General features: G+C 44.0%; 1 protein-coding gene and 1 long non-coding RNA gene across 4 annotated transcripts; one reads left to right on the forward strand and one right to left on the reverse strand.

The window, feature by feature from the left end:
* Positions 1-1,895: 1,895 nt before the first annotated feature.
* Positions 1,896-3,264, reverse strand: LOC146543157 (uncharacterized). The gene is made up of 2 exons (XR_014887055.1): positions 2,944-3,264; positions 1,896-2,030 (listed from the first exon to the last, which is right to left on the reverse strand). It is a non-coding gene; the product is annotated as an uncharacterized LOC146543157 (long non-coding RNA).
* Positions 2,766-19,336, forward strand: YPEL1 (yippee like 1). Of its 3 annotated transcripts, none has more exons than XM_085238648.1 (5): positions 2,766-2,919; positions 6,261-6,543; positions 12,753-12,796; positions 14,087-14,195; positions 14,947-19,336. In XM_085238648.1, the coding sequence occupies exons 2-5, from the start codon at positions 6,427-6,429 to the stop codon at positions 15,034-15,036; spliced, it is 360 nt and encodes a 119-aa protein (XP_085094774.1). In that variant the 5' UTR covers positions 2,766-2,919; positions 6,261-6,426; the 3' UTR covers positions 15,037-19,336. The 3 variants fall into 3 exon arrangements, with proteins under 3 accessions (XP_085094774.1, XP_085094773.1, XP_010718266.1); XM_085238647.1 differs by lacking the exon at positions 2,766-2,919 and adding an exon at positions 3,316-3,713; XM_010719964.4 differs by lacking the exon at positions 2,766-2,919 and adding an exon at positions 4,309-4,476.
* The last annotated feature ends 2,007 nt before the right edge of the window (positions 19,337-21,343 follow it).

The following is a 21,343-nucleotide window of genomic DNA, read 5'->3' on the forward strand; positions in this document are numbered from 1 at the left end:
TCTTAGACCAACTGATTTTTGAGACTTTACTTGTCCTGAAGAAACAAAGGAAGGAGCAATCCTGACATAATTTCCCAGTTTAGATGCCTTTAATAGTCCTTCCTCTACCTCACATTGGAGTTTGTCCAGTTTTCAGCATGGCTCATGTTGAGGTACAACTCACCTACAGTTCTATTTCTAACATGCTAAGCCACAAAGACAATGATTGCATACTGTCTCTACGATTCCTGTGACCTGATGAATTCCAGAACTGCAGACTATAACGTTGATTAGAATCCTAATGAGAAAAAATAACACCTTCCTGCTCAGATTACGCAGTGATGCAGAGCACACAACAGGAACACAGGCAAGAGTTGCCAGACTGTCAAAATTAGTGCCATTAAATTACCAGGCATAATATGCTTATGATATAATCAGGACAGAATACAAGGTTTAATAGTTGTAGTATGACATCTGCTTTGCTAATCAAGATGAGCTCCACTGTGAAAGGTAGAATTCACCCTAAGAGTTTATAATCCAAACAGTATATTGAGATTGAGATTAAGTATTTCATTTTATCTGTGCTTTTGTAGTTGTTTCACTGCAGTTGTGGACTACACACCGTGTTGTCAAACACACCATTCTTTATCAGAGGTTGTTCATGTAAGCAACCTTACCCTGCTGCTGAAGGCACTAACTACATCCTTGACATGTCTTTATATTTAGAAATCAAAAAGAAGGAAAAAAAAAAGAAGAAGAAGAAGAAGAAAAAGATGGTATTCTAACAGTGCAGCTTGTGTATTTGTTACTAGGGAAACAAATAGCAAAGAGAAAGAAACCCTTAGTGTCCTTGTCATTTAGATCTTTCAGTGGAGAAGCAGAGCTTGTGTTAAAACAATGGAAACATTGTTCCACTCTCAGGATCCTTTGCTGTCCTCACAGAACGACAGACACCCCTTTCTTCCCTCATGTTCGTCTTGTCTTCTCTGAAAAGAACAGCTTCTCTAGTCGGGGTTGGACTCTTGTTTCATTTTAATTCACCATGCAGAGTCAAAATCCCGGGTTAGGGTTAGGGTTAGGGTAACCTGTTTGGCTCCTAACACCTAAACAAGATCGCAGCAGCTCTCTCAAGTTAGGCAAAGAGAGATGCCAGACACTTGCATTCACATCTACAGAAGGCATGCACAGCAGCACTGGTGACTCCACGTTTGTGATCCTTCCTTTAAGCCGGTGACCAGCAAGACATGAGAGTGGGAAAGGCACCGCAGCATCTGCCACGTCCCAAACCCAGGGCCTCCAGCTCCAGCCACAAGCAGGTGGCATTGCTGCCCTTCGGATGTGAGGGCCGTGTAACCAGGGGAGCTTTGCCACCAGTTTCAGTGGACCAGCAACAGTAGTGGTTGATGTGGGCAGGCATAGGTGTGGGGTGGGGAGGACGCCTGTTGTGTGGGAACAGGGAACAGTTGATCGCGGCCCGAACCTCTGACTGTCCACCTGAGGTAAGCAGTGAGTCAGCCCTGGGAGCAGAGGTGAAGGCAATTCAGCTGTGCCACAGGAAGGGGTGGAGCCTGGCCGCACCTCTCCTACCTCCCATATAAGTGCTGACTGCCGCTGAGGAAGGATCTCTTCCTGGAGATCGCTCCTTGTGGAGCTTACTGCGAGCATTTCCGTTTATTTTGATTAGCTTTCCATCGTGATAATCTTACTAAGTCTTACCTTTGTACACCTATTGATTTCACACCTGTGGAAATCAGTGTTGTTTTTATTGTGACCTTCTGCTCGTTGCTTAATGTTTCTCACTCCTAATCCACAAAGAGAATAACACTTGGAACTATGAGAAACATACTCTGGCATGGTACCCAGAACCTGTACGTTACAATATAAGTATTAACTATTATTAAAAGGCTGAAGCAATAACTTCTACAATATATATATATATATATATATAGCAGTATTTTTCAGACGGCTGCACGGCTCCTGGCTGGGTGGATGGGGCACAGGATCGGCTGCAGCAGGTCACAACATCACACATCTGGTCACGTACCCTTTGACTAGGGAAAGAACGGACAAAAAAAAAAAAAAAAAATCTTGTTAAGGGAGAATAGTAACAGGCCCCTCAAAAGGAAGTATGAGTTGGCTGAAGCTGTGAGCAACATACAGATCAAGGTTTTTGTTGTTTCTGCACTATGCCTGATTCAATTGCTTTCTCTGCTCAGTTATATCCCTGCTCTCTCTCCATTCCAGCCATTGTCGTGTTGCACGCCTTCATTGCACGCCTTCGTCACACACCTCATCCAACGCATCTGAGGCAGGGGCAGATGGAGCCTGCCGTGGTGCACTCTGAAGGGAAGCCGGGTCGGTTCTCACCCGTCTGCTTCCTACAGGACTCCAGCTGGGAGCTGCCAGGAGATGGGAAATTGTAACTGGAAGTGCTTTCACAGACGTGTGCCTCCCGGCGTTCCGCCAACACGCATTTCACTTCTACTGTGTAAGCGTGAGTTTTTGTACCGTTCTTCAAGAATGGCCATTAACTCGACTTAAGGGAAAAGCACGTAACAACAACCAAAGTATAAACATGGGAGTTACGTAGGTTTGGAGGTTTTGATTACAGCCACTAACTGAACTGCAACGGATCTCAGTCATTTAATATTCTGCGAAGTACCAAAGAAGTGGTTACAACTAGGAGGAGGGAGAGCTCAGGGCGGGGAGAGAAGGAGAGAAGGAAGGCAGGAAGTGCTGGCGGTGCTGCGGGGCGAGAGGCGGCTCTGCGCCGGGCTGCGGGCGGGAGGCACAGCAGGGTGCCGCCGGCACGACCCGCGCGCAGGGACGGTTTGGCGCTCTTAGTCTTCAACGTCGCGCTTTTATCCCTAAAGCCTGCGCACCTGTCATCTCCCGGAGCTTTACCTACTGTCATCGGAACTGAGAGACAAACAACCCCAGGTGAGGAATGAAGGCTTGCGCTACCTCGCCTCATTGCACCGCCTTCACTCTCCGGTCTCTGTAACACCCACAGCGCTGTCAGGGACAGTTCCGACCCTCGGCGGGAGGTGCGGTACGGTACGGTGCCGGTACGGTACGCACGCTCCGTTCCCGCCGTCGCACCGCCGCGCCCCGCGGTCCCCTCAGGGGCCGCCCGCGCTCGGTGCGCGCCGCGCCGCTCCCGCCTCATCTCGCCTCGCGCCCGACGCGGGGGGAGAGGAAGAGGCGCCGGCGGCACGCGCCCAGCGACCCGCGGAGGAGGAGCAAAAAGGGCGGGGCCGTGTGGGCGCTCGCCCCGCCCCTCGGCTTTGTGGGGAAGGGCGGAGGGGGCGGAGCCGCGCCGGACATCCCCTCCCCCCTCCGCTTCGGAGCCCCAGGGGGGCGGGCCGGAGCGCGAGGGCGCGCGCGCGCGCACGCTGATTGGCTGCCGGCGGCGGTGGGAGCGCGTTTAACGGCCGCAGCGCCCCCGAGCCGGGGGAAAACAAAACAAAGGCGGCGGCGGCGCGGAGCGCGGCCCTCAGGATGCCTCGGCCGACCCGCGGCCCTCAGGCGGGGAGACGCGCGCCGAGCCCCCGGCCCGGCTTATGACCCCCGGCCGCCGCCGCGCGCGCACAGCTCTTTGTTTTCGCTGCCCTCGCTGCGGGCCGGGCGGGAGGGGCCGGTGCGGGCCCCTCGGCGGCCGCCGCGTGGCGTCCGCGTCTGAGTGCCGCTACGGGAGCGCGGCCCGCGGCGGTGCTGCGCCGGGAGCGGAGCCGGTGAGTGTTCGGCCGCGGCGGGTCGGAGGGCTGCGGGGGGGACGGGGGAAGAACGGCCGGGGCCGCGGCGCGGGGGGAACAACTTCGGCGGGGGGGCTGGAGGGGGAACGGCGGTTGGTGCGCGTGGGGCGGGGGCCGCCGGGGCCGCTCGGACGGGAGGAGGCGGCGCGGCGCTATTTATAGCGCCTGGAAGTGACGGCAGCGCCGCTCGCCCGCGGCTCCCGCTGCGGGGCGGCACTTTACATAACGGGGGGCGAAGCGGCGCCGGTGCAGGGGCCGCCTGTGGCCGAGACGGAACCTGCCGGGGCCGTCATCCTCGGGGCGGGGGGAGTCCGGCAGCCGGAGCTGCTCTGCCTCGCCGAGAGCCGCCTCCGTTGTGCCGTTTCCCTGCCCTCGGTTTCCGGAAGGCGGCGATTTTGTAGCGCTCCTTTTAGCCCGGAGCGGGCCGCCGAGGAACGTCAGCTTTGCACCCTCGCCTCCCCCCGCCCCCCGCTTCGATCCCCGCGCCGCCGCCCCCCCGCCACGCTCGCGGGTGTTTGTTTACACATCCGGGAGCCGCGCGGGGCGGCCGGGCCCCGCCCCCGAGTGACGTCACGGGGCGGGGCCGAGGCGGCGGGGCGCCCCGCGCCGGGTGGCAGCGCTGCCCGGGGCGCCGCGGATCCCCGCCTTTGCCTTCCGAAGCGCGGACTGGAAGCGTTCTTTAGAACGCCCTGCTCCAAAGTCTTTGTTCTGCTGGCTGAACTCTGCGGGCGCTGAACTCACGGTTCATGTGTGCTGATCTGAAGAGTCTGAAGTCAAAATATCATTGCGTGTGCTGTCTGTCGTCCCGAAACCCTGTCTGATTTTGTTCCCTTTCTGTGCGGCTGAGCAGCGTCTCTGTCTGACGTTGTCCTGGGAACCGGGCTGAGTGTGACTGGAGTTCAGGGTGGGAATCCGGGGGGGCTTCACTCGGCTCCCAGCGCTGTGTTCTGTCACTGTCCCGTTGTCAGGGCAGTGCCTGCTGTCCTGCAGAAGCCAGCTGTTGTCTGCACGTGCTGTACAATGCTCTTCCCATTGCAGTCCTAATTAGATGTCTGTTCTCCCAAGACAAGGCCGTATTTCTTTAAATTTCTTAATTAATAATTAAGACCTGCGCTTCATGCTAACTGGGTGACTGTCTCAAACCTGTTTCATACCCCTTAAAATATGTGTTTTCCTTTTCAATGGCTGTCCTTCTGACCTGTGGATTCGTGCTTTGGAAGGCGGTTTGTTCCTGTTGCTTTGTGTTTGTGCACTGCACGTGTTCTCCTACATGTCCGTTTCTGTAGCTTCACCTCTGCCTTTACCACTGCCTTTTTTTAAGAAGGCCTCTTAGAGTCCTTTGGCGGTTGTGGAGAGCCATCTTTTGCTGCCCGAACTTTGGCTGTAGCTCTCATGTGCTGAGCCCACTGTGTGGGTCGCTTTCTCAAGACTTCTTTAGAAGCACAGTGACAACTTCCTATAAACACTTCCTAATTTGTGGCTTTTGTTATTTTTCTTCTTGTTAGCTGCATCCTGCTGCTGGAATAGTGGTTAACTCTGCAGTGTGCACAGTTCACAGCTGATAAGTGTTTTGTGTGCCCATTTCAACAGCTGCGTCAGTGCTGTAAATTCTCCGTGCCACTTTCATTGCTGTGCCTGTGCTATTGACCTACTCTGCCAGTCACCTGATAGCTGGTGACATAAGTGCTGTGCTGTGCTCGTGTTTGGGTTGCTCATTAGCCTGACACACATTGCGTGCTGGCTGATGCCCTCTGGCAGATCTGTGGATGTTATGAATATTTAGAATCTGTGATTTCAAGGCAAGCTTTAAAAAGTTTTGCTTTCCAGCACAGCAGGAAGGCCTGGCCTTCTGTTTATGCGTGTGATTTTTGTTAAAGGTACCCCAAGGCTTAAGAAAGCGGTTGTGTATTCTTTGGGTTCAATTTTACTCTCTGAATGGCTTCAGTAGTAACCATTAACAATATTTTTGTAGTGCGGGGAAGTATCTAATTAGCTCGGCTCAGGGCAGTTGTCAAAAAGGACTTTGTCTAAAGGCACATTCTGCACAGTGGGGATGGGGAGGATGCACAGCCCTTGACAAGGGTGGCAGCAGGGCTGGAGGCTGGGACGCAGGTGCCTGCTGTTTGTTTGTTGCTGGTCGCAGCGAGTGTTTTCCTGGATACCTTGTCACTTGCTCTATTGGAGCGCACTGCTGACTTCAGATAAATGATTTTCTGGTCCCCTGCCTTTTTGTTGTAACTGCTGCATACATTTCTTGGAGTACACCTGATGTGTTGTAGAAAGTATTTCTACATTTGTATCTCCTTCGTTGGAAATGTGATGGAGTAGAAGCCACTAGTGGAACAGAAACTGCTTGTTGCTCTGTTAAACTGAACTTGAATTGAGCGGCTTCCCTGAAAGAAGAAGACTGTAGCACAGCCAGACATTTGCTCTTAAATAATCCTTAGTTTAGTGCCTAGAATTGTTGAGCAACAAGCTTACGGTGCCTCTGTAAAGCTGGTAACTTTCTGCTCTTTTCGCCTACAGGTTGTGACTGTTTCTCTTCTGTCATTTGTGTGGAAAGTGCCACACACACTCCAGAACAACAACGGCTTTTGCTTGCATATTCCAGTGTTTCTTTTGTCAGCGAGTTCAGCAAAGTTGTAATTCTTCAAGTGCCAGCCCTGAGCTGAGTGAGGAGCCACCAGCAGAAATGGTAAAAATGACAAAATCAAAAACGTTCCAGGCTTACCTGCCGAACTGTCATCGAACCTACAGCTGTATCCACTGCAGAGCCCACCTAGCCAATCACGATGAATTGATCTCCAAGGCAAGTGGTTTGTTTTACGGACTTCACAAATAATTTCTCAAGCAAATTGGCTCCCCTTGTGTCAAGGCTCCAGTAGATAAGGGATGCAAATTCAGTGCGTGCTTCAAAGCATCTTTCCTGGGTTTGCTCTTGGGTCATAGGTGTTGTGTTCTGAGGACTAGATACGTTCTGAAACTTAGAGATGTGACATATATTCCCATACTTGCAGCCTCCATCTGCTGTCAGGTAGGTATTACCTGTGAGATGTTGTACCTCAGAAGTCTAAGGAGAACTATTGGAAGAAAAGCATGGATCTCAGAAGGGAAATGTTCTGGTTATTCCAGGTAAAGATTATTTGACTGAAGGTCACAAAACTGGCTGTATCCAGAATGTTCCACTCGTTATGTCATCTGTAAACACTTTCTGCTGTATACCAGTCCCTAAAGAATACAACTAATGATATTTTCAAAACCTTTGACTGTCTAAACTTGGAAGATATGTGAATTGTTGAAACGTGCTAGGCCTGTCCTTAACCTGTTGCTGGGAGAGACCAAGATTTGTAATGTATAGAATGCGTAGGAAAACTTGAAGTTTGGGAAAAATACCTAAGGGACTGGTTTGTTCTTTGCTTCAAAATAAGTTTGATGGATTTGCTCTTAGTGGTATCTGGAGGAAACAGCTGCTCTTCAGATATCTTTATATTAGTGCTTTTTGTATAGCTTTTTTTGCAGAATAAAATTTTTAGTACCTTTGTAACTGACTTTCTCTGCCTGTTTTTAGCAGCAGCAGTCTGGTACTGCTAAAGAGATGGGAGTGAGAGCTGCCACTTCAGCTGAGGTTTTCTTTGGGTGAGAAGAAAGTATGCTTGTGCAGTCACCCTTTGGAGGGTTATCACAAAGTACTTTCTCCGTTGTCTTCTGTGTTAGTAACACTTTCAATCTTCATTTATGTATCAAGACAACTTCTTGACTCATAGTAAAATTGGTGACTTGGACTGCTATGTATTGGTTACTTACTCTTCTGCTCTGCCTTTGTTTTAGTCTCCTGAACAACTATTTCCCTCAATTTAGTACATGTATGAGGCATTGAACTGTGAATTTAACTTCTTGAATAAGAAACAGTGAGCTGGCTCCTTGTCTTAAATAGTATGAGGAAACTGTATGAAATGGGAAAAGGTTCCTAGTTTTTTCCATAGTGATTGTTCTTATTTCTTTTTAGGATCAGTGAAAACGGGGAATTTGCAGATAGTAATATGAATGTTTGAATTGCACTTGTTTCTATCTTGTTTTAACTCTAACCTATAAGCTTCATTACTCACCAAAAATAATAGGGAGGGGTTGCATTATTCTTGAATTTCAGGTGCATACAGGAAGAATCAATTTGTTAGCTGTATCTCTTAACATGTAGATTCATCTTCTGAATGTATTTCTAAACGCATGTAATAGGAAGCTTTTCTTTCAGTGGACTTCAGGTTTTTGTATGCTGACTGAATTGCTGCAGTTACGGCACACATTGGCTGCCTCCAGTGGCTTGAGAGCCTGGGTCAGGAGAATGCTGAGTAACAAACGTCCTGATGTTGCAGCTTTAAAAATAACTTCAAAGATTTAAAAGTTGAAATCAAAAGCTCGTGGAGATCTTTCTGAAAACTTGCTCCAATAGATCCCGGGAAGTTTTAGATGAGAACTCTAATTTAATCCTGGCTTCTTTAACATCACAGTGTCATGGAATCATTCAGGGCTTGCCTGGCGAGTAGCTGAACAGCATTGTCTCATCTGCAATATTGCAGAGATGGATCTGAGAGAAATAGTAAATGGAGCAAATTTTTTTTTTGCCTTGATAATTGTTTAATCTGTGTCTTATGTTGCATCATTTTCTCTGAAAATCCCAAAGTGGCAAAAGATCACTGCAGTCTGTAGGGCCTGGTACTGAGAAAACAGCTTCAAGGATCAGCACTTGGACGTTTCTGGTGTGTGCCAAGGATACTGTCTTTATTACTGAGTAATAATTATTTGACTTGTGTATATGTTTAATACAGTAATGGAGGTTGATCTGTCTTCACTTGTGAAGTGAAATCCATCAAATGAAAGGAAACCCTTCCAAATGAGGCACAAGCAAAACTCCTTGCTGTTCTTTGGTTTCTTTTTTCAGTGGTATGGTTAGCTTGCAAGCTTTGCTTAAGGAAGGCACTGCTCATGCCATTCTCCCTGGCTTATGCTAATGCCTGCCATGCCTTTTAATACATGCTAAGGTAGCAGTTTAGATATTTTCAGTGGAGCATCTAATCTAATCCTGTCTGCAAGGAATGATTAATTACATTATGAGCTTTTTAGTAGCTTCCCTTCCCCCACCCGTGCTCCTAGGTATGCCTTAGGGCAATAAATGCATGTTCTGTTTAACTGGTAGTTCCTTTTCTTCTGGGTAAAGCAGCTAATCCTGCTGTTAGAGCGAATTATTGTTTAACTTAGAAACGTAGCTTGTACCTATTTCTGCAGGTATGTACCAGTGTGCAAGCAAAACATTTCTAAACCTTCTTTACTATAAAATGAATTGATAACAGTTGTGTTAAATGACTTAAAAGGTCATAATACCAAGCAGTTGTTACAGTTGACCTTAGTATAGTTCCTATGCACAGTTCTTCTTACAATGTCAAACACTGTAGATACTTCCAGCTTAGCTGAAATAGAAGGTTAATGCTCTTACAGACCTGCCTGTAGAACTAGACAGATGTAAATTTTCTAGGGAAGAAGCAACTCATTAAATCAATGCTGTGCTACTAATTGAGGACCATCAAAAGCCAGAAGCAAAGCAGATTTGTTTTAAATGAGAATTTTGGTTAAACTGGTAAATTACCCAGCTTGTAAGTAACAACTGTGGTTGCTCTGAGTTGCTGTTGGCGACAGCTGATCACACCTGCTGCTGTCTTCTAATTCATCTCCACTGGGTGAGACACATACTCAGGATAATGACAGTTCTAATAGAGCATTCTGCTTGGTTAGGATTTCTGTGTGGTCCAGGAAGTGCTGAAGAGGTATTTCGAAGTCTGCATTTGCATGGGTGATGTTTACTCTGTAGAAAAGCGGTTTGTCTGGAGTCTGGCTGGAACAGTTGTGCCTGTTAGTCCTTGCACTGCCATTTAAGGTGCTCCCTTCTCTTCCATTTGCTTGGAGGAGCTGACACATGAGGTGCTTAACTTGTCAGCCTCTTACCTTCGTATCAGTATAATTGTACAGTGCCGAGTGTGAGCAACTTGATGCTGGTAAAAACAAATGTTTGTGCAGAATAAAATCTGCCTGTTTATGCAAATGGCTCTGTTTTTAGCAGGTTACAAGCTTAGCAAGCAGTTCAGCTGCCACTGAGAGTTGTTCCTACTTCTAATAGGATGCACCAAGAAGTAGAATTCTGATCACGAACCTTTCTTATCACGAACCTTTCTTATGCCCATTAGTGGATGGAGCCCTATTTGTTCATCAGTACTGTCTGGTCAGTGTCTGTTATGTGACAGATGTGTGCCTTTCTGTGCTGAGTACAGCTTTCAGTAAAAACAAACTCCTTAGCTATCCATGTGAACAGAAAAGTGTGATAGCCCAGCTCTGACAAATGGAGAAGTGGATTGGAAAAATGACAAGGCCCAGGAGTTTCAAGACTTATATCTTTCCAGTGCTCTCGCTTTAGTCAGCGTGTAAAAGTTCTGCATGGATGGATTGCAGAGCAGTGGATGCTCAGGGGCACCTTGATCTTATGGTAGGACACTGACTTTAAGGGAAGACTGCTGTGAGTCGATCATAGCCAAGTTTTGTATTTGAGAACACAGCAAAGCAAGCTGTCACAGGTTGTTCCAACTCATCTCCTACTGATGTGAAGGTGGAGTAACTCACTCGTCTGGCTGGACAGCAGAACAGTTCCATGGCATGTAAATACTGAATTTAGACTCTAATCATGTATACAGGTGAGAAAGATGGTATCAGTCCATCACCCAGACTCTGCTAACAGGAGACTAAGAGAAGGTGGGAATGGAGGAGCTTCTCATGATGGGGTTTTCTTTTCTAGAACAGCTCTCATGGGGAAAAGTTCTGTTTTATCTTCCTTCAGAAAAATGCACCATTCAGAAAATTAGAAATATTTTGGCTATTTTTGAGAGAAGGGAAAAAGCCTAGAAAAGTATGGTATGTTTAGGGTAAGAAAAAAAAAAAAAAAAGAGAAAATATTTTGAAAAATATATCAGAATAAAAGAACAAAACACTTAACGTCACAATTTGTATTTTTCTTGATTAGAATTTTCTGCAGTATATGGAAGAAGAGGGGAAGGGCTGCTTTTCTGCTACTCCTGGCATTACTGCTGTCCTCTGTTTCATTTTGAGAAATGCAGGGTCAGGAGAGTATTTATTAGGTGATGCTAAGTCATCCTAAGTCAAGACTAAACACAAACTTGGCAGAAAAATGGAGTATGAAAGGTCTCCTGGCTGTTAATTTGTTCTGGAGCCTTTTTTCTGTTCTTTAGCAGCTAGCTGGGGCCTTCAAGTATGGTATGTGTAGTTTAAGGTGTGATTCTGTAGGACCAGCCAAAAAAAAGATCAACTTGTAATTTCACACACACCAGTTGCACACATGTAAACAGAGGCAAGTTACTGTGCTGCAGGAGGCAAAGGACGTGGCTCATTTGACTGGGGAGTGTATTTGATCCTGCTGTAATTTGGAGAACATTTTAAATTGTAATTAAAAAAACAGCAACAACAACAAACCAACAACAACGTATATAAAGGAAGGAGAAATAGCTGCAACTTCCTAACAGCTGAATTTGTACAGTGTCTTAATGGGGAAAAATAATGGTCATCGTTCAGTGTGTAGTTGTCCTTTGGCTTAAGAGAAGTGAAATGCAATTAGGAAACAAACACTGAAAGCTGCTACAAAAAGGTTCTGAAAGTTTCTTTAATTTCAGATGTGTGAAACAAGGAAGTTCTATGATTCTAAGTTCTAGTGCAGGTTTAATTCTTTATAGTTAGGAGGACCTTCAAAGTATTTTGTTTGCTTTATAAGAAAATTTTGATTGCTCAACTGCAGTTTTTTCTGACTTGGCTTGAAGCTGACTCAGAATGGTTCCTCCTTTGTTAGCGAAGCTTTTTTAATGGTGTATATGTCAATAGATTCTGTTTTCATCTGCAGTAAGCATGCTTTGTTTCTTCACTGATTGTGAGACACGGCTCTAAGTTTGAGTGCTGCTTGTTCTGTGGAAGCCACAGACTGTAGGATCTGCACCATTCTGCCAGTTTCAAGTTTTTAAGCACCTCAGGGGCAGTGGTGAGTTTTGTTCTTACTGGAGGTGTAAGGATTACTTTCTGGCAGAGCTGCTCAGGCTGTCCTCAGCGGTCTCTCCTTTCAGGGTCAGTCATACCTCAAGTCTTACCTTTCATTGCGTGGCACTGACCTTCTTTTCTTTCCCCTCGCTTTGTGAAAAGTCAGACTTGCAATTCTGGATATTGGACAGTGTACCTTTTCTTTCATCTTTGCTGTGGATCAAATCAAAAGAATCAATTTTCCAAATAATTGAGATTTCCTTGATTTTTAACTAGTTAAATGTTAGCACTGTAAGCTGCTCAGTAGAATTTCTCATTTTAAAGGGAGATTTTATGGGTAGCTAAAGTCTGTGTGTAACTGCACTGCTGCTGGTGCTGCGTACGGCAGTCACAGTGGTGGTTTCCCTTGGTGCTGTATGTAGTAGGGCTCCAGCTGAACACTTAGCTCTTTTATGTACATCTTCCCTTCTCACTTCTTTGTGCACTGTTCTGAGTAAGTGGTCAAGATGTGACAGTTGCTGGTGTGTTGCTAATCATTAAATTAGCACAGTATCATCTGGTTTGATGTCAGATGCCTTCTGGTCCTGTCACTGTAAATAAGTGTTGGAGGAGGCATCCGTTGCAGGGTGGACATTCTGCCTTGGTTTTTGCCTTCTGTTACTACAACCAAGTACGCAGAGTAGATTCTGTTTCCAAAAACTTTCCATGTTGCTGTGCTGTGGCTTTCAGAAGAGTTGGTGTTCGATCTTCAGTACTAGCACTTCAAGGATTTTTGAAGCATTTCAGAACAAATGTGGAGAAAATGATTAACTTTCTTTGATATACTAAGTTAGGTAAAGAAAACTGGGGCTGGGGAGGGAGAAGGGGAAGGTTGTTTTTTAATGCAGCTCAATATTACTGTTTTTTCTTTAACAAATCCAATTTCTTTTTTAAATACAGTCCTTCCAGGGAAGCCAGGGACGAGCCTACCTCTTTAATTCTGTGTAAGTACGTTATTACAGTTATGCACACTACCTACAGACAGTATTTTTTTGTATGTTTGTAAGCAGAAAACAATAGCAATTTTCTTAAGTTCACTTTGTCCTGTTCATTTTAGAAGTTCTAACATTTAGAAGTAACTAGCAATGGTTATTAAAGAGCCGCTGAGCTGATAAACACTCCAGTGCAGATATTAATTTCTTACAGTTTAAGTAGTCCTGCTAATAGCTGAGAGTTTAGGGATCGGAGTTAAAGAGAAGTTCCTTCTGTGTAAGTGAGGCTAGCATATTGAGCAGAAGTTGCCATTCTGAGATAATCCAGAAATCAAAAAGTATTGCATGACTGTGAGTTTACTTTGGACAGCTTCACTCTCTAACATTTTCTGTCTCCTGTGGTAGATGCATTTACAGGTTAATGTTCCAGTGTACTTTGTACATCGTGACCTTGAATATTGCAAACCTGCTAGAGGCCAAAGGTATCTGCAGTTTGGCAGCTTTAGGATGCACCCTTATCATAAGATGATTCTTTGAATTTGCTAATGGATGTATTTTAAGTTTATGGTACACTAGTTTGAATTTTGGTCTTTATTTTTATAGCAGCTTATTATGTTGCAGCATTTTTGGAAAAAGAAATGCAATTAAATGTCTTGGTCTATTTTAGGTCGAGATAATGGAACTGTAACTGCAAACTCCTTCTTATTTGTAGTTGTTTAGTGAAGACTTCAGACTGTGACTCTGACAATAGAACAGCAAAAATGGCAATGTTTTGTCCTTCTATAATAATATCTAAAATCTTGGTTTAGTCTTGCCTGATCTTTTCTGCATAGACTCATGTTTGTGAAGAAGTATTTTGATGCAGTACTTCATGGGATAATTTGTTTTTGTAGTCCTGCCTGTTCATCATGACTCAGTCTGCTGCTCTCTGCAAGGAGATTTTGAGACTTTTTCCTTGCTGCTGTTTTGGAGTTTGTTCTCCGTTCAGATACTGGTGCTGGTTATTGACACAGACTATCAGTGTCAAGGTCACACATTCTTTTCTGAAGAAAAGCACAAAATCAGAGGGGTCTTCAGCTACTGCTTTCTGCTCTGTTCTTAAAAGGTTTTACTATTCAGCGTGTTGCTGATGGGAGTAAGAGGGCATTACTAGCAATGTCATGTTTAGGCAAATAACTTGAAAAACAGAAATCAAAACTCAAACATTGGTTTTGTCTTCTGGAGAAAAGGGGAGTGGCAGATAAGAAGAGTGCTCTCCTGTAGCTAATGCAGAGTCCTCCCTCTTTATTTTTTTCTTCCCAGGGTAAATGTGGGCTGTGGTCCAGCAGAGGAGAGAGTTCTTCTGACAGGTTTACATGCCGTGGCAGATATCTATTGTGAAAACTGTAAAACCACTCTTGGATGGAAATATGTAAGCAATATATTTCTGGTTTTGCTCAGTTCAAACACAGGTACTCGAGCAGCCGAGATCTTAATGATAGTTCAGTTGGTGTTACTTTACACATACAGCTGACAATAATCTAGTTTTGCTTCCTTACATCTACTGGAATGTTGCAACAGATAACTATTTGGATGACAGCAGAACTAGCATGAGGTATTGGTGTTATCACAGCTATGCAATACTTCTGTAATAGCTTCTTTCCATTGTTACAGACAGTATATTCTAAAACAGACAGAAGAAATTGACAAAATGGGTCTTAATTGTCTTGATTTCAGAAGTGGTTCATACAGCAAAAACATCAATTGTGATAATGGTAGCAAGCATTTTTTTGTTGCTCATAGCTAATGTGAACTTGATTCTGACTTTGGAATGTTCTGTAGCACAGAAAACACTGAGAATGTTAGATTATAGATGCTGTATGTAGGATTCTAATGAAATGTGTTTTCTGATATCTAATAATTAACCTCACGTTGTGACTTTAAGATGCAGAGGTAAGGATACGTCTAGAAATAAGTGCAAAACAAGAAAAAGAAGTCACCATTTGGAAAACTTGTAGTTTGCACAGGAAGGAGAGAATAAACACAGAAAAAGCTTGCATTAGCATTTTCAGTTTTTGAAGTTGTCTATCTAACTTGTGTTTTTAATGCAAACTTGATGTTTAAATGCTGTATTTTCCCAACTTATTTTAGTATCTTGATTTTATTTTTTTCTTCCTGTCTAGGAACATGCTTTTGAGAGTAGTCAGAAATACAAAGAAGGAAAATTCATCATTGAACTTGCCCACATGATAAAAGACAATGGCTGGGAGTGAATCATAACCTTTTTCCTTCTGTTTGGACAATACTCCGTGGAACGTGTTTTACAAAGACAATGCAAAGTAAAGGAAGAGCTTGGCTAGAGTGGCCCTGAGAGTATCACTGAACTCTGAAACCTCACAAATGAGTAGTGTAGTGTAAGTGGCTATTTCAGGCCATGTTTGCCTTTTCTCCTTGTGTAAGTTCCCTTTTTTGTACGTGTATTATCGTGTGAACAGTTGTTTTGGAACATTTTGGATGACCTTTTTCTAAACTCTCTCAAACTAGAGAAACAGTTCACTAATTGAAAATGGATTTTACTGGCTAGCATCTGTCTTTGACCTATGCCTTTAATGCTACCTTCTGCTGTGCATGCTCCTTGCCTAAACACCTACACTCCGATCCTGTAGAAGTTCTATATCTGAGATGTCTGAAAGAATGTATGGGATGGGGTGCAAATTTCTTATATGTAGCAATTTCTGATGTATTTGGCAGTGAAGGGGATGCAGTATTGTAGTTACTAATTTCTTTTTAAAATTTGAGTGTACCACAACCTGAGTACATCTTGTAGGTGAGTTGGTTAAAGGTACAGTGCTCAGTTTAAGAATATTTCAATTGCACTGACTGAAATTAGCAGATCTTAAGTTGTTAGGATGAGTAATGCTAGAGGCTTGGTACCTTAATGAAATACCTTAGAAGGATTTTAAATCAGTAATGCTGTAGGACATGTTCAACTCAGATCAACACATCCCCTGAGGAGTTTCCAGGATAGGAAGTTTATAAAGTGTAGCTTGCAAGATAAAAAACAAAACCAGAAAAATATATGCATCTTCTATTTTGGGAAAAAATTAGTTGGTGTATTAAAAAAAATTGGTACTGTACCTTTGTCAGTAACAGGGACTTGTGCATTGGTAGGGTTCTATGGCTGGTTCCATGTAACTGTGTAGTCCTAATGCGCTGGACAAAGAGGTTGATATCAAGGAAACTCGTTGAAGTATTCTTCTGCTACATTTGAACAAAAATATTTATTTTTATGAGAGATGGTCAGAGCCTATGAGATGAAAATTAGTATGCTGCATGTAGAAAGAGATGGTAATAGGAGGGAAGGGGAGTTTGACTCATTTTTTCATAAAATAAATTAACAAGGTAGTTTTTAAAATGTGAGGGCGGGGGGACGGGGTTTCTTGGTTTGCTGGCTAAATCATCCCCAAGTACATTTTTATAATAAAAATTTATATGAAACTTACCCTCTCTTTTGATCTCCCACTATTTCTTAACTGGAATGAGTTAATAAGAGAATCTCCTAGAAGGTGTATGTATGATATTAGATGTTGGTGTTTGTGCATGCACATTCTCAACTTTTAAAGAAATGCTCTACGTAAATTTGCTGACTTTGTTTTCAAACTGAACAGTCTCTGAAGGCCGTTTGAGTTTTAATCCTCTTAATGCTTGTGGACAACGTGTTTGGGGAGAAAAATCTTTTAACACTACGTGAAGACTAGACCTGAACAAGACAGAAGCCTTGCAATACAAAATCATTGTCTTTCAAAAACATTTCTGATATGGGACCTGCACAGTTTAGTCCTAGGTGCCATTGCTGCTGGTATGTTTTTGGGAATCTGATCGGCTTTCTGAATTCTGCTGCACTTTAGAAATTTTGTCATGCATGAAACAATATGCCAATGGGTAGGGGCAATACGGATCTTCAAAACCAGCCTTCCAATCCTTGTGGAGAGGAGTGAGAAGAGAGTTCTCCCGTGTGCAAACGTTCTCTGCAGGCTGGCTAAACTGCATTCAAGACATTGTAATGATCTATAGCTGTGAGTTACAAGTGTAAGAATTAGGGGAGTAGTTGAAGCTGTTGGGTTTCAGTCCAGAGACCTGAGGTGATTTGATCTACCTGGATTTTGTGGCTTACTTGTTGCTACGTCATGTTCACAAATAAGGTCAGGCTTCAAAGTCTAATTTTAACAGTGTCTTTGATGCAAGGTGGACTTTGGTGTTGCCTGTTTCTTGATGTTTTTGACTTGGAGTTCTTGAGACTTTTTTCCTCCATTGTAACGTCTGTTGCCAACAACAACAAAAGAAGCACTAAAATTTTTATCTGCAGAAGTTTGTGTTGGCTTCAAAGTCCAGTTGTAATGTTAGTAGTTGTGAAGACGCTTATGTGAAGTTAGTGCATCTTTGAGCTTCTTGTATTTCCTGGTTTGTTGAAGTACACTGGACTGAAGACAAAAGTGATAGCTGCTTTTCAGTAGAGAGTTGAAATTAGAGAAGGTATGTAAAGTAGTAAAGATTTTTCTCTATAAAATCGGGGGTTGGCTCTCTTAGTTAATCCTGTCTGTAATACAGTCCGATTCATATTTAGAAATTCAACCTCTTTCTTCAGTGCATTATTTGTATTTTAAACTGGACATTTTCACCAAAACCTTAATTAACTTTGATGCCAAAGGTTGAGACTTCGTCAAGTGCTTTTAGCACGTAGAGCTTCAGACTACTGGCATAAAGAGTTAATGATATAAATGTGACTTCTATGGCTTTTAAGAGAACCAAACAAAGCAATATTCTTTTTGGTCTTTTAAGAGTGGATGCTTAGAAGGAGTAGAACTAACACAGAATTGCTATTTCATGCTGCCATGTAACGGTCGGTTAGATTCATTCTATTGAAGAACATGTGAATTTTTCTTCTCGTGTTGCTTGGGCAATGTCAGTGATTATTTTCTCCCCTGGTAAAGATGTAGAGTGTTCCTGTTGTTGGTTTTGGTGAAAGTAGGATCCAGATAGCAATGGCTGCTGGCTGATGTGAAGAGGTCAGTCTGGTCACTGAACCCTCCAGCAGTCATTTGACAGAAAAATAAACTTACTTGAAAAAACATTTTACTAAAGCATTTCCCCTCTAACCAATTTTTGTAATATATTAAAGATTATATTTAAAGTTTGTATGTGTTCGCTCTCAGCAAGTTTACTTCCCCTCCAACTTGAGCACTTTTGTTACTTGTACTGGTTATTTTTATTGTTGGTCTTAACATTTATTTTGTATTTTGTTTTTTACAAACTGTAACAAAAAGCTTTTGTGAACCTTTGATTCTTGCTGGCTCTTTCTTGGACCAAATGAACTGACTATGAGCTGGCTTAGAAGAAATGTTCATTGGGATGCATAGGAATTTGCTAGCAGAAATGTACATGTATTGAAAGCTTTCTTCCTCTGAAATGCTCAAGCTGCGTCTGTCAGAAAGTAATTAATCATTATTTCACACGACTGTGATGTGACCACGCTTCCAGTCTTGGTTCAAAATAATGGCTGGAACAAAGGTGTTCCAGGACTGACTCTGAACACCAGAACTGCTCTCTGGTTGGTCACCCTAACCACCTTTTTGATTAAGGAAGGGCAAAAATTTCAGTTAAATTGCAAATTTGCTGTGACTTAAGCTGCAGAATTTAGTGAGGGGTTGCCAGCCCATCAGTCTAACCACTATTGCTGCCTACTCTCAGCAATTTACTCATCTAAATTTTATCTGCCAGTTCAGATGGCTCTTTTCCTTCAGTCGTTGCAAGCTGTACAATGGCAAACTGCATTAACTGTGCTGCAATTCAATCTTAGCTTCACACCAGCAAGGCCTGGTACAGGTGTGAGAGCGGTGCGCCCTGCGTGCTTGCAGTCTAGGAATCTGCAGGAGTAGAGAGGGAAAACAGTCTGCAAGATTTCTTTAAATTTGGATCTGATCTCAGAAGAGCTGACAAAGTCATCGCTGTGCCCCAAAACCAAACGGTCATCTGTAGCTCTTAGCAGTGGACCAGGAGTGCAGGAGCTCCTTAACGCTGTGTCCCATCTTGGTGCACGTAATGCTTCCTCTGAGCAGTGCTTGTACAGAGCTTTTTCTGCACGCTCATCTCAGCAGTCAGATGGCAGCAGCAGCGTCCTGGAGAGTCACAGACCAAACTTCTGCCATCTCCATTCTTTACTGGTGGAGATGAGTGGAAGAAGCTGACAAATTGTTGTTAAACTTTTTGGACATTCTATTGTACTTCATTTAGACTCATGTTAAGCCAACAAGCGGTCTGAACACTGCTGTAAAAGGAAGGGAGGCTGCAGAGGTTCCTTCTAAAAGGACTGTTAGAAATGGTTTCAGCCTAAAGCACGAGTCATCCGACGGCGCTGAGTCGTGCCTCACTGTTCCTCAAACTCCTTACAATGCTTTCTTTTACAGGTGACATGGCTGTGTTGCTGTTTTGTCCTAGCAATACTGTACATCATTTGTTGTTTCACTATATTGTATCTCGAGGTATCACAATAAAAGCTTTCAATTGTTTTGTTGAGTTGCTTGCTATTTTTTGTGCTCTTATTTTTGGTTTAGGTTCTTGTTGTTGGTTTTTTTTTTTTTTTTTTTTTTCTCTGATAATACCAGAGAGGAAAGCCAGTGCTCTTAGTTGCTCAAAAAACTCCTGGGCATGGGTTGAATCTGATTAAGTACATACTTGTAAGATTGTCACTAAACATGTGTTTTTTTTCCTTTTGCTAATCTTTCCAAAATAGAGTTAAGATGCTTTCCTACTTGAGAGCTCCAGCCCAGTTAAAGCTAATCCATGAACCTCATGAAAACAAGGTGCTTTTAAGGGAGAATCAGCCTGCGCACTCCAACAGCAACCCTCAGAAGTTGGAGGAAGGGCGGCTGTGCTTTGTTTGGTTACCTCGCTCACCTGGAGAGCAGAGCGGAACTCTGGGCACGGGCATTCGGCCTGTTCTTCTCTGCTTTGGCTGGGAGGAACTTCTCCAGTTCCTGTAATTGCATAAACGGTTTCCTCGTGTGTTTATGGAAGACCCACCCACTCTTGAGTAGATAAGTAGGATGTGTTGACTGGTCATTAACAGGAATTTTAAACAGCAGCCTCTGTATTGATCTTGAAGGTGCTGTGCCTGTCACCAGCTGCTTGTTGGACATCGAGCTATCAATTACTACTGAGGCTTGAAGCCTCCTCAGTTCTCAGTCCAGCAACCCACTTATCCAACTGTAACGTTGTGTGGAACGCAATGGAAAGCAGTATCGACAGTCTCACTAAAACTGACGCGTATTGCATCAGCCGCTCCAGCGAGGCGCTCGGTTCGTCGCCACAGCACTGAGATTGGTCAGGTGCGGCCCCTCCTTACGGCGCTGTGGATGACTCCTGGTTACCTTCCCGTCCTCCACGTGCCTTAAAACAGCTTCCACAAGGACAGTGTGCTCTGAAATCCTCTGCCTGTCCCCACAGTGTATCCCCGGTGGTCACTCTTCTCCCCCTTGCGTATCCCATTAAGAAAATCCAGTCTGTGGCACTCGTGGGTTTAGTGAATGGTAAGGCCAAGTAAAGCAATGTTTTCTTCTAAAGATTAATCAGATGGTCATATTTATCTTCACAGTTGTCTTTATTAATTTGGGAGACTAATTTTAAAAACTTCTCAATATTGTAGCAGAGGACTATTGCAGTGATTTGGTTACTTTCCTGTATAATGCAGATGTAGGATTGTCCTTAATTGCTTCAGACCAGCTAAATACAAATGACTTAGAAAGAAATGCTTTGCATTAGACTTGCCTACTTGCAGGAGTTGTACGTGTGTGTGAAGCACTGAAGTGTTAATAAATGTTCCTGGAGTTCTGCTAACTCCAGGGCAGGCCAAATGGGGTGGCTGTGATCCATGGATTATTTTAGGGTGGTTAATCAGGGGAGTCTATAGAACGTAAATACAGAATGATGGTTTGAGTGTGAATGCTTTCAATGAAATCAGAACTTGTTAGCCAAGAGGTGCGGGATATGGAGGAGGAGTCAGGTTTTTATTTGGTTGCTGAGTGTGTGGCGCTCGCTGAGTGCTGGCGAGACTGCAAAAATGTGAGCTCTGTAGACTGAGGTGAGGAATGAAGTAATTCAGTGTGGGCTTATTGAGTGACTCTGCACTAATCCACTGCTTCATCTCACAAGTGAAAGGGGATGCTCCACATGAGAGATCAAATGTGCTATTTCCATCGTGAGGAAAACTGCCTGACAGCAATTAGACTGCAGGAAGAATGCTGAAATGGTGAACTCCAGTTTTGTCTCTTGCCAGCTGGAAAACATCTTGAGATGGGTAGCAGTGGGCAGACGCCTTGTCTAAGAGTTGGGAATCTTCCATGAGATCTTTTTGTCTGCTAAATGTAGGTAAGTGAATGCCTGTTCTGGGTGAGGGCTCTCCATGCAGTTGCACTGCATTTTTAAGCACTGTAGCACTGCAGTGTGACGTGCGTGGATCTCACTGCCAATCGTGGTTAGCTGACAAGGGAAGGAGGTCACAGCTGGAGCTCAGCTTAACCTCTA

This window comes from Meleagris gallopavo, chromosome 17, assembly GCF_905368555.1.
Source record: "Meleagris gallopavo chromosome 17, MGAL_WU_HG_1.1, whole genome shotgun sequence".
Lineage (NCBI taxonomy): Eukaryota > Metazoa > Chordata > Aves > Galliformes > Phasianidae > Meleagris > Meleagris gallopavo.